At 46.2% G+C, this 11,465-nt stretch overlaps 1 protein-coding gene across 4 annotated transcripts in view; it reads right to left on the reverse strand.

Moving 5' to 3' along the window:
- Positions 1-11,465, reverse strand: part of LOC126989020 (regulator of MON1-CCZ1 complex-like) — a 34,566-nt gene that overhangs the window by 15,139 nt on the left and 7,962 nt on the right. For all 4 annotated transcript variants that reach the window (XM_050847543.1, XM_050847534.1, XM_050847523.1 and 1 more), the window contains exons 5-9: positions 10,976-11,135; positions 9,109-9,214; positions 7,844-8,035; positions 6,923-7,046; positions 5,110-5,237 (exon numbers count right to left, since the gene is read on the reverse strand). In XM_050847543.1, coding sequence (XP_050703500.1) covers positions 5,110-5,237; positions 6,923-7,046; positions 7,844-8,035; positions 9,109-9,214; positions 10,976-11,135 — 710 coding nt within the window. The remainder of the gene's footprint in view (positions 1-5,109; positions 5,238-6,922; positions 7,047-7,843; positions 8,036-9,108; positions 9,215-10,975; positions 11,136-11,465) is intronic.

An 11,465-nucleotide genomic window follows, 5' to 3' on the forward strand; every position in this document is an offset into this window, starting at 1 on the left:
CAAATAGCGAAGCTTCAGTTGATGGGAATGTTTTTTGTATTTTTTCATTTTTCTTGCTTGGAGGGACCATTAAGAAACATGATCCCCGCTGCTACCGGGTTAAAGGTCCTTCCAAGCGAGAAAAATGAGAAAAAATCACCCCTCACACAAACCATTTCATAATATATATCAAAGCATTTGTGATCAGATTATGTATCATCTATTTTGGGGGGTTTATATCATGGCACAAATTTGGCCCATCGCTGCTACATGGTAAAGTCACAAATTTGGCCCGTCGCTGCTACACGGTAAAGTCACAAATTTGGCCCGTCGCTGATACACGGTAAAGCCACAAATCTGACCCGTCGCTGATACACGGTAAAGCCACAAATTTGGCCTGTCGCTGATACACGGTAAAGCCACAAATTTGGCCCGTCGCTGCTACATGGTAAAGCCACAAATCTGACCCGTCGCTGATACACGGTAAAGCCACAAATTTGGCCCGTCGCTGATACACGGTAAAGCCACAAATCTGACCCGTCGCTGATACACGGTAAAGCCACAAATTTGGCCCGTCGCTGATACACGGTAAAGCCACAAATTTGGCCCGTCGCTGCTACATGGTAGAGCCACAAATTTGGCCTGTCGCTGATACACGGTAAAGCCACAAATCTGACCCGTCGCTGATACACGGTAAAGCCACAAATTTGGCCCGTCGCTGCTACACGGTAAAGCCACAAATTTGACCTGTCGCTGCTACACGGTAAAGCCACAAATTTGACCTCCGCTGATACACGGTAAAGCCACAAATTTGGCCGTCTGCTACACGGTAAAGCCACAAATTTGACCTGTCGCTACACGGTAAAGCCACAAATTTACCCGTCGTCTGTTACACGGTAAAACCACAAATTTGGCCCGTCACTGCTACACGGTAAAGCCACAAATTTGGCCCGTCGCTGCTACACGGTAAAGCCACAAATTTGGCCTGTCACTGCAACACAGTAAAGCCACAAATTTGACCCGTCGCTGCTACACGGTAAAGCCACAAATTTGGCCTGTCGCTGCAACACGGTAAAGCCACAAATTTGACCCGTCGCTGATACATGGTAAAGTCACAAATTTGGCCCGTCGCTGCTACACGGTAAAGCCACAAATTTGACCCATTGCTGTTACACGGTTAACAGGACACACCCTACCAACACCCCTAATACACCCTGGAGCCTAGAGAAAGTTAGAGGAACCATTTCTGCTGATCTTTAGCATCAATCAATCAATCGATGGGAGCATTATCTAGCGCATTGCCTTGCCCACCCTATGACACAAAACCCGGGAAAAGTTGGAAAGTTTCGTTTAGTCGGCGCAACATCTGTGGTCATAAGCCGGAGAGAGACAGAAGGGGAAGGAAGTATAAGAGAAGGGAACAGACCCCAGGAGACGGGACACAACCCCCGATTAATACCTGGTACCCATTCACTGCTGGGTGGACAGGGGTGTAGGGTATCGGAAAAGCCGTCCAAATTTTTTCACTCCGCCCGGGAATCGAACCCAGACTCTCTCGGTTGTGAGCTGAGTGTGCTAACCACTGCACCACAAAGCCCCCGAGTTCCTCTGGGTAAGTCTCCATTACCTACAAGTCCTCAGTACCACCTGGCAGGATCAAATGACTCGCTCAAGCCAAAAATTTTGTGAGCATCACTTTGAGTTCCCCCTGTCAGGGTTGCCTCTAACAGAAAAAAAAGTGTGCAAGTGGGTAGGCGGTGGCTGAGTGGTAGCGTGCTGGGCTCACATTCACCGCGTGATGGACGACGCGAGTTCGAATCCCCACGCTACCACCTGGGATTTTTCAGTCACCGCCGAGTGGCTTAAAACTACCCACATGCTGTCCTGAAGACCACCCATCAACCCGGACTCTAGAGGAAACCGTCCAAGTGAATCAAGGAGTTCCGGGGGGCAGCATGAGCCAAGAGAAGATGGCGCCACTATAAACACTTGCCTGCGCCATGACGGGCTGGGGACGAACACCATCCAGGCCCCTCAAGCAAGCCTACCAGCGCTATAGGCATAGACGTAAAAAAAATTAAAAAAATAAAAATAATAATAATAAAAAAAAAAAAAAAGGTCAGCTTATGGGCAGCCTGCCACATACCAGATAGCCAAATCAGTCTCGTGTAGTAATCACCAGTTTGACACATCTTTCAAATGCAACAAGCTAAACATTTAAGATCTAACTTATAAAAATATATTACATCATTTCTTAGCCTACAAACATCCCTTCCTTATCCTCAACCCAAATATCATCACCCTGTCACCCCAATACTTACTCTAGCTCAATCTACATTACATACAGGTAACTCTCGATTTACGCAAGCTTGGTTTACTCGTTTTTAAAATAACGCGGGGTCCAAAATCCAAATAAATGTTTAATTTACACGTTTTTTTCACTTATACTCGATATTTTATGGAGTGGCCACCAGATGTCTCACGCACCTAGACTCTTACGGCGCCGCGGCCACACAGCTGAGCTCAGTTCTTCCCGCGCGCCACTTGAACAACAATACAGTACCCACGCTGCCACGCTACTCAACAACAGCAACACCCTCGCTGCTGTGCTACCACGAGGGGAAGGGCAGCCAGAGGAGGAACCACGAGAGGGAGAGGAGTCAGAGTGATACAGTAGGCAATAAAGGTACAAACCTACCTCTTGTTTGATTTACATTGTTTTTGATTTACGCGACCTCTTCAAGGACACAACACTCGCTTAAATCAAGAGTTACCTGTACTTTTCTTTCGACTAAGGAAACAGACCGGGGGCAACATAAACTCCTCCAAGACGAAGGAGACCGATGCAAATTCCAGAGTGAACAATTTGGGTCAGAGAGGAGACCTATAGCGTATCATTAACACTATGAATTATTTTACAAAGGATACTGAATTGAATGTGCATAGTAAATAGTTCAACACTGACTAAAGTTTTACAAAGGATACTGAATTGAATGTGCATAGTAAATAGTTCAACGCTTACTCTAAAGACTAAATGAAATTACCTCTACCCCTCTCTACAGTGATCCCTGAATAAAACTTACCCACGGAACAGAAAATCATCCATAAAAGCCGTGACTCGCTGTGACTTGCCTGGCTTTTTTTTATTTTATGTCTGAACCTATAGTGCTGGTAGGCTTGCTTGAGGGGCCTGGGTGGTGTTTGGCCCCAGCCCGTCATGGCGCAGACAAGTGTTTACAGTGGCGCCATCTTCTCTTTACAAACAAGGTCCCTTAACCAGCACAACCCCTTGCACTATGACTCAACAGGCAATTGGTTAGTGTTGCAATATTGGCAAAACTGATAGAAAAGAAGAAAAGGAAGAAGAAAGAAAGGAGAAAGAAAAGTTAGAAGAAAAAGAAGAAAATGAAGACAGAAGAAGAAACAGAAAAGAGAAATGAATGTAAGAAAAGATGAAGAAAAGAAGAAAAACAGATTAAGAAAAAAAGAAGACAAAGAAAATCAGAAAACACCAAAAATTAAAGAAAAGAAGAAAATCAGAAAACGTAAGAAAGAAAATCAGAAAGAAATAATAAAGCAAACAAGAAGAAAATGAAGAAAATAAAACAAATGAAAAAAAAAGATTGACGGGAAAACCAAACACCAATCTCACACACACACACATGAATGAAGGTTTAATGCTTTATAAGAGGGGACCACCCTTCAAAATGATAGCATCTCTCCCCTTCCCCTTCCTCACCCCCTTCAACTTATGCCATCAACTCTCCTCCATACAGGGGCTTCGTGGTGCAGTGGTTAGCACACTCAGCTCACAACCGAGAGCCCGGGTTCAATTCCCGGGCAGAGTGGAAAAATTTGGGCGGCTTTTCCGATACCCTACGCCCCTGTCCACCCAGCAGTGAATGGGTACCAGGTATTAATCGGGGGTTGTGTCCCGTCTCCTGGGGTCTGTTCCCTTCTCCTATAATTCTTTCCCCTTCTGTCTCTCTCCAGCATATGATGACCACAGATGTTGCGCCGACTAAACGAAACTTTCCACAACTTTTTCTTATACGTACAAGTGAAGCTAAATTTTCATCTATATTTTATCTTTCTACAGCAAACCCTTGATTTTATGGACCTCAATACAAATAACTCGCGATTTACGTGAGTTTGGTTTACGTGTTTTTGAAATAACGCGGGGTCCAAAATCCAAATAAATGTTTAATTTACACGTTTTTTCACTTACACGCGATATTTTATGGAGTGGCCACCAGATGTCTCACGCAACTGGACTCACACGGCGCCGCGGCCACACAGCTGAGCTCAGTTCTTCCCGCGCGCCACTTGAACAACAATACAGTACCCACGCTGCCACGCTACTCAACAACAACAACACTCTCGCTGCTGTGCTACCACGAGGGGAAGGGCAGCCAGAGGAGGAACCACGAGAGGGAGAGGAGTCAGAGTGATACAGTAGGCAATAAAGGTACAAACCAACCTCTTGTTTGATTTACATTGTTTTTGATTTACGCGACCTCTTCAAGGACACAATACTCGCGTAAATCGAGTTACCTGTACCCTGTGATTTGTTGAAAATGCAACAAGATGGCAAATGACAGCCGGACATGTTTCTAGGTTCACAGAAACACATTAGACAATGATCTGTGAGGCGTGGGGTGCGTGATTGGGTGCGGTGTGGGTCTAGTGAGTTGCCTGCTTAGGATATTGATTGGTATTCTCAAACGCTTCCGCTTCTCACATCAACCATTTCCACAGGTCAGACAGGAGATCAACCGAGTTCTGAGCGTTCTTGTAGGTTCAAGGCACAGAAGAAGGGTCAGACTACCACCAGGCTAAAACAACTACCCCTGGAAATGCCACAAATCTCCTTGGAAAGTCTTGTTAAATATCTGTGCTTCGGCCCCAAAATGTTTAAGAATACGGGCGATTGTTCCCACATACTTTCTACATGAACACTCCAAAAATCAGTGTCCTAGGCCTCTCTATTAGGGTGCCACAACACTTGATAGTAGGTGACACATTACGAGCGTCACTGGTCCAGCGGGTTCAGAACAAATTAAGTTCAAGAACCGAGGTTTCACTGTATACCAGAAGCTCATACATTACTCCATCAACCTATCCACCCACCTGTGACTGCAAGATGGTATTGAGGTGCTGTCTGTAGGCAGCGTTGATCTTGTCGAATATCTGTCCCAGGCACGCCAGCTGGCCAGACTCCACCACCTTCCTCACTACCAGCAACACCAGGGACTTGGCTGCATGAGGGAGTCAGAGAGAACAACATATGAAGGGCTGAGATAGTAGCTAGGGATTTAAAGATATGATGTTAACCCGGTAGCAGCGGGGATCATGTTTCTTAATGGTCCCTCCAAGCGAGAAAAATGAGAAAAAATCACCCCTCACACAAACCATTTCATAATATATATCAAAGCATTTGTGATCAGATTATGTATCATCTATTTTTGGGGGGGGTTATATCATAGCACAAATTTGGCCCGTCGCTGCTACACGGTAAAGCCACAAATTTGGCCCGTCACTGCTACACGGTAAAGCCACAAATTTGGCCTGTCGCTGCTACACGGTAAAGCCACAAATTTGGCCCGTCGCTGCTACACGGTAAAGCCACAAATTTGGCCTGTCACTGCTACACGGTAAAGCCACAAATTTGGCCTGTCGCTGCTACACGGTAAAGCCACAAATTTGGCCCGTCACTGCTACATGGTAAAGCCACAAATTTGGCCCGTCGCTGCTACCGGGTTACTGAGGGAATAGAATGTTTGAGTAAACGTATATGGCAATGAGTTACTTTGTGAAATGTTGAGGGTTTAGGAAAAGGGAAAAGGGAGAGAGGGCTTGGCTGTGGCTATGGAACAAAAGGAAAGGTTTAAATGACAAGCAAAGAGAGAGAAAAAAATATAGATGTTCAGATCACACAGACATTATTATCCAGGCTAGATGATCTGTTCTTAAACTTAAACAAGGCAATATCAACCATCCACCAAGACACTTAGCTCGGTAATATAAGACATTTTTGCTTCTCACATCAACTATTTCTAAAGGTCAAAGAGGGGGTCAGTCGGGTCCTAATGGGTGTTTCTTGAGGTTCACGGTACAGAGGAAGGGTCACGCTACCACCAGGGTCATAAAACTACTCCTTTAAATACCCACAACTCCTACGAAAGCCTTGTCAAATGTGTGTTCTTTGGCGGCGAAATGTCTTGTAAAATGACCCTGTATCCCTACCTTGGTGAATAATAAAGAGCAGCAGATGAAGGTGAGTTTAATTTTCAAGTAAATAAACTATGTAACACTGAATTACTGAAGCTGGGAACATATTCATATCATACACACATGGTTGGTGAGGAATAGTTTTGTGGAATCTGAATTTGTTTACCAATGTGAGTGATCTCTTCATCAGGTAAAAAGTCCAACATTTCAGCATTTTTCATAGTTGAGTTGGCATATTGGGGAGGCGGTGGCTGAGTGGATAGCGTGACAGCGCCGCGTTCAGGACGACGCGAGTTCAATCCCCGCCCGGTGCCACCAAGCTGGGGTTTTTCAGCCGCCGCCGAGTGGCTTAAAACTACCCACATGCTGTCCAGAAGACCACCTATCAACCCGGACTCTAGATTCTAGGATTAAAGATGAGCTCCGGGAGGGCAGCATGAGCCAATGCAAGATGGCGCCACTATAAACACTCACTACATATATTATGAAATGGTTTGTGTGAGTGATGATTTTTTTCTCATTTTTCTCGCTTAGAGGGACCATTAAGAAACATGATCCCTGCTGCTACCGGGTTAATAAAATTCTCCACTCTGCTCAGGAAACAAACACAAGACCACTAAGTTGCGAGGCCAGTGCGCGTGTGTGTGTGTGTGTGTGTGTGTGTGTGTGTGTGTGTGTGTGTGCGTATACCTGTGTATCCATTCCTTCTCACCTTGTTTGCGGCGTAGGAGACAATCAATGAGTTGTGTCTTGTCCTGCACAGCCTCAGCTAGGCAATCCAGACGCAGCTGTAGGTGCCACATGCAACCCAACCGAGCATCAATCACTATGTCCGGCTGGAAAATGTGTAAATGTCAATGATTCAAAAGTACTACACAGAGAGTAACACGTATCATATTAGGTGGAAAGTTGGAAAGTTTCGTTTAGTCGGCGCAACATCCGTGGTCATATGCCAGAGAGAGACAGAAGGGGAAGGAGTTATAGGAGAAGGGAACAGACCCCAGGAGACGGGACACAACCCCCGATTAATACCTGGTACCCATTCACTGCTGGGTGGACAGGGGCGTAGGGTATCGGAAAAGCCGCCCAAATTTTTCACTCCACCCGGAAATCGAACCCGGGCTCTCTTGGTTGTGAGCCGAGTGTGCTAACCACTGATATTAGGTGGAAGCACACATACAAAGAGAGGTATATATATACTAATTTTTTTATCTAATCAGAACACAGAAACAGATGAGATGAGCTGGGTAAAGAATACAGTGAAGGCAGTCTTAGGGTAGGCGGTGGCTGAATGAATAGCGTGACGGTGCCGTGTTCAGGAGGACGCGAGTTCAATCCCCGCCCAGTGCCACCAAGCTGGGATTTCTCAGCCACCGCCGAGAGGCTTAAAACTACCCACATGCTGTCCAGAAGACCACCTATCAACCCGGACTCTAGATTCTAGGATTAAAGATAAGCTCCGAGAGGGCAGCATAAGCCAATGCAAGATGGCACCACTATAAACACTTGCCTGCGCCAGAACGGGCTGGGCCGATCATCAGGCCCCACTGGGAAGAAGCCTACCGGCGCAATAGGCCACGACGTAAAAAAAAAAAAATAAATAAATAAAAAGAGGAAAACAAAACCCACTCACCTGAAACACCACCCAGGTCGGGGCATACAGTTCACAGGGCAGCGGCTGGGGCTGGGTGGCAGGACAAGGGAGTGCCCCAGCTTCTACCAGGGCAAAGGGCTGTACAGGGCGGGGAGGAGGAAGGGGGAAGACCCATGTCACCCCCCCACCACCCTCACCCCCTCCCACCAGCACATCAAACAGCAGGGAGGTCTGGAGGAAGGAACATAGGAACATAAGAACATAAGAACGTAGGAGTCTGCAAGAGGCCGGTAGGCCTGTACGAGGCAGCTCCTTTGACCCTAAGCTCCCGTGTATCTAACCCCACCTAATATCGCTGTCCATTAATTTATCTAATCTATTTTTGAATGTGATAATTGTATTGGCACTCACCACATGACTGCTAAGCCTATTCCACTCATCCACCACTCTGTTAGTAAACCAATTTTTGCCTATGTCCCTGTTGAATCTGAATTTATCCAGTTTAAACCCATTACTTCATGTCCTACCCGGTTCTCTTACCAACAAAACCTTATGAATCTCTGCCCTTCCCTTCCCTTCCCACCACTCTGTTAGTAAACCAATTTTTGCCTATGTCCCTGCTGAATCTGAAGTTATCCAGTTTAAACCCGTTACTTCGTGTCCTACCCGGTTCTCTTACCAACAAAACCTTATGAATGTCTCCCTTGTTAAAGCCCTTCATCCATTTATAAACCTCGATCATGTCTCCACGCACCCTTCGCCTTTCTAGAGCATGCAAGTTTAACTGTTTGAGTCTTTCCTCGTATGGCAAGTTTCTCAACCCCTGAATCATCTTAGTCATCCTCCTCTGCACCGATTCTAACATTTTGAGGGGAACTAATAGAGTGATGAAGGTAATACAAGTGTAGACAGGATTACAGCACTTATTTTCATGTAGTTAGTGGAGATATTAACCTGGTAACAGTGATGGGCCAAATTTGTGGCTTTACCGTGTAGCAGCGACGGGCCAAATTTGTGCCATGACATAAACCCCCCAAAATAGATGATACATAATCTGATCACAAATGCGTTGATATATATTATGAAATGGTTTGTGTGAGGGGTGATTTTTTTCTCATTTTTCTCGCTTAGAGGGACCATTAAGAAACATGATCCCCGCTGCTACCAGGTTAAACTTTCTTATAAGCGGCCTCGTTGTGAAACTTGTATCAATCTTATTTGAATGGTAATAATTCTTTCCTTTCATTCCTTTGGGGGGGAGCTTCTTCTTCTCCTCCTCCTCCTCCTCCTCCACCTCCACCCACCTTTGAGGCCTGATGATGCACAACGATGAGGCTGTCGATGATGTTAACGGCAAAACGTCCAGTTAACTCCAGTCGGCATGTGTAAGTCTTCTTGAACTGGTTGTCCCTGGGGGCGGAGAGCATGGGTGAGGGGAGGCCGAGGTATGAGGTTGTAAGTGAAGGGCAAGGCATAGGACTGAGATTGGGATGGTGATGTGGTAAAATATGAGGGTTCTGGGAATGTGATGGGGGTAAGGCAGTTTCATATGAGGTGAGAGATAATGAAAATGTTGGAAAGTTTCGTTTAGTCGGCGCAACATCTGTGGTCATATGCCGGAGAGAGACAGAAAAAGTTGGAAAGTTTCGTTTAGTCGGCGCAACATCTGTGGTCATATGCCGGAGAGAGACAGAAAAGTTGGAAAGTTTGGTTTAGTCGGCGCAACATCTGTGGTCATATGCCGGAGAGAGACAGAAAAGTTTGAAAGTTTGGTTTAGTGGGCGCAACATCTGTGGTCATATGCTGGAGAGAGACAGAAAAGTTGGAAAGTTTGGTTTAGTCGGCGCAACATCTGTGGTCACATGCCGGAGAGACAGAAAAAGTTGGAAAGTTTTGTTCAGTCGGCGCAACATCTGTGGTCATATGCCGGAGAGAGACAGAAGAAGTTGGAAAGTTTCGTTTAGTCGGCGCAACATCTGTGGTCATATGCCGGAGAGAGACAGAAAAAGTTGGAAAGTTTTGTTTAGTCGGCGCAACATCTGTGGTCATATGCCGGAGAGAGACAGAAAAAGTTGGAAAGTTTTGTTTAGTCGGCGCAACATCTGTGGTCATATGCCGGAGAGACAGAAAAAGTTGGAAAGTTTTGTTCAGTCGGCGCAACATCTGTGGTCATATGCCGGAGAGAGAGACAGAAGGGGAAGGAATTATAGGAGAAGGGAACAGACCCCAGGAGACGGGACACAACCCCTGACTAATACCTGATACCCATTCACTACTGGGTGGACAGGGGCGTAGGGTATCGGAAAAGCAGCCCAAATTTTTCCACTCCGCCCGGGAATCGAACCCGGGCTCTCTCGGTTGTGAGCTGAGTGTGCTAACCACTGCACCACGAAGCCCCCTGAGAGATAATGAGGGTAGTGACTGGGTGATATAGTGAGCAAGAGTTCATTGGGTTGATGAGTGAAATAATAATAAAAAGGATGAGGACAAATATAAACATCAGAATAGCAAGTTCCCATACCGCAGGGGACAACATCAGAGGTAAAGATAGATTTTTTTTTTTTTTTACGTCTATGCCTATAGCGCTGGTAGGCTTGCTTGAGGGGCCTGGATGGTATTTGGCCCCAGCCCGTCATGGCGCAGGCAAGTGTTTATAGTGGCGCCATCTTCTCTTGGCTCATGCTGCTCCCCGGAACTCCTTCTTGATTCACTTGGACGGTTTCCTCTAGAGTCCGGGTTGATGGGTGGTCTTCAGGACAGCATGTGGGTAGTTTTAAGCCACTCGGCGGTGACTGAAAAATCCCAGGTGGTAGCGTGGGGATTCAAACTCGCATCGTCCATCATGCGGTGAATGTGGGCCCAGCACGCTACCACTCAGCCACCGCCTACCCATAATAACATAGATAATAACAATACAGTCGTCCCTCAAATAGTACAGTTTCCAATCGTTCAGTTTCGGTTTTATGTGGATTTTCTAAGATTTTTTTAGGATTTTTAAATTTCCCACTGAGCAGGAAATTTAATAATCCCTAAAAGATCTATGACAATCTGTATAAAACCAAAACCGAACTATTGGAAACCGTACTATTTGAGGAACTGTAGCTTGTTACATATCTAAAGTCTGAGCATAGAGATGTACAATGTGAAAAAAAATCTGAGATGTAGCCGTACCTGTTCTGTGTGTAGACATCAAGGGCGGCAGTAACTGAGGGTGAGGCGGGATGTCGCAGCACACACACCGAGGGCTGGCCGTACACCCACCCCACGCACACGTCACGCTCCCCTAGGGTGACCCCAGGTGCACTGGGACCCCCAGGACCACTCACCTCCACTGGGGGAAAGAAAGAACTAATTACAGGTTTGTACACTCATGAATCCTTTGTTGTTTTATCTCAGAAGAGAATTGGAGCATTAATAAGGAAAAGTTTCGTTTAGTCAGCGCAACATCTGTGGTCATATGCCGGAGAGAGACAGGAGAGGAAGGAATTATAGGAGAAGGGAACAGACCCCAGGAGACGGGACACAACCCACGATTAATACCTGGTACCCATTCACTGCTGGGTGGACAGGGGCATAGGGTATCGGAAAAGCCACCCAAATTTTTCCACTTTGCCCGGGAATCGAACCCGGGCTCTCTCGGTTGTGAGCTGAGTGTGCTAAC

This window comes from Eriocheir sinensis, chromosome 6 (assembly GCF_024679095.1).
Source record: "Eriocheir sinensis breed Jianghai 21 chromosome 6, ASM2467909v1, whole genome shotgun sequence".
NCBI classification, from domain to species: Eukaryota; Metazoa; Arthropoda; class Malacostraca; order Decapoda; family Varunidae; genus Eriocheir; species Eriocheir sinensis.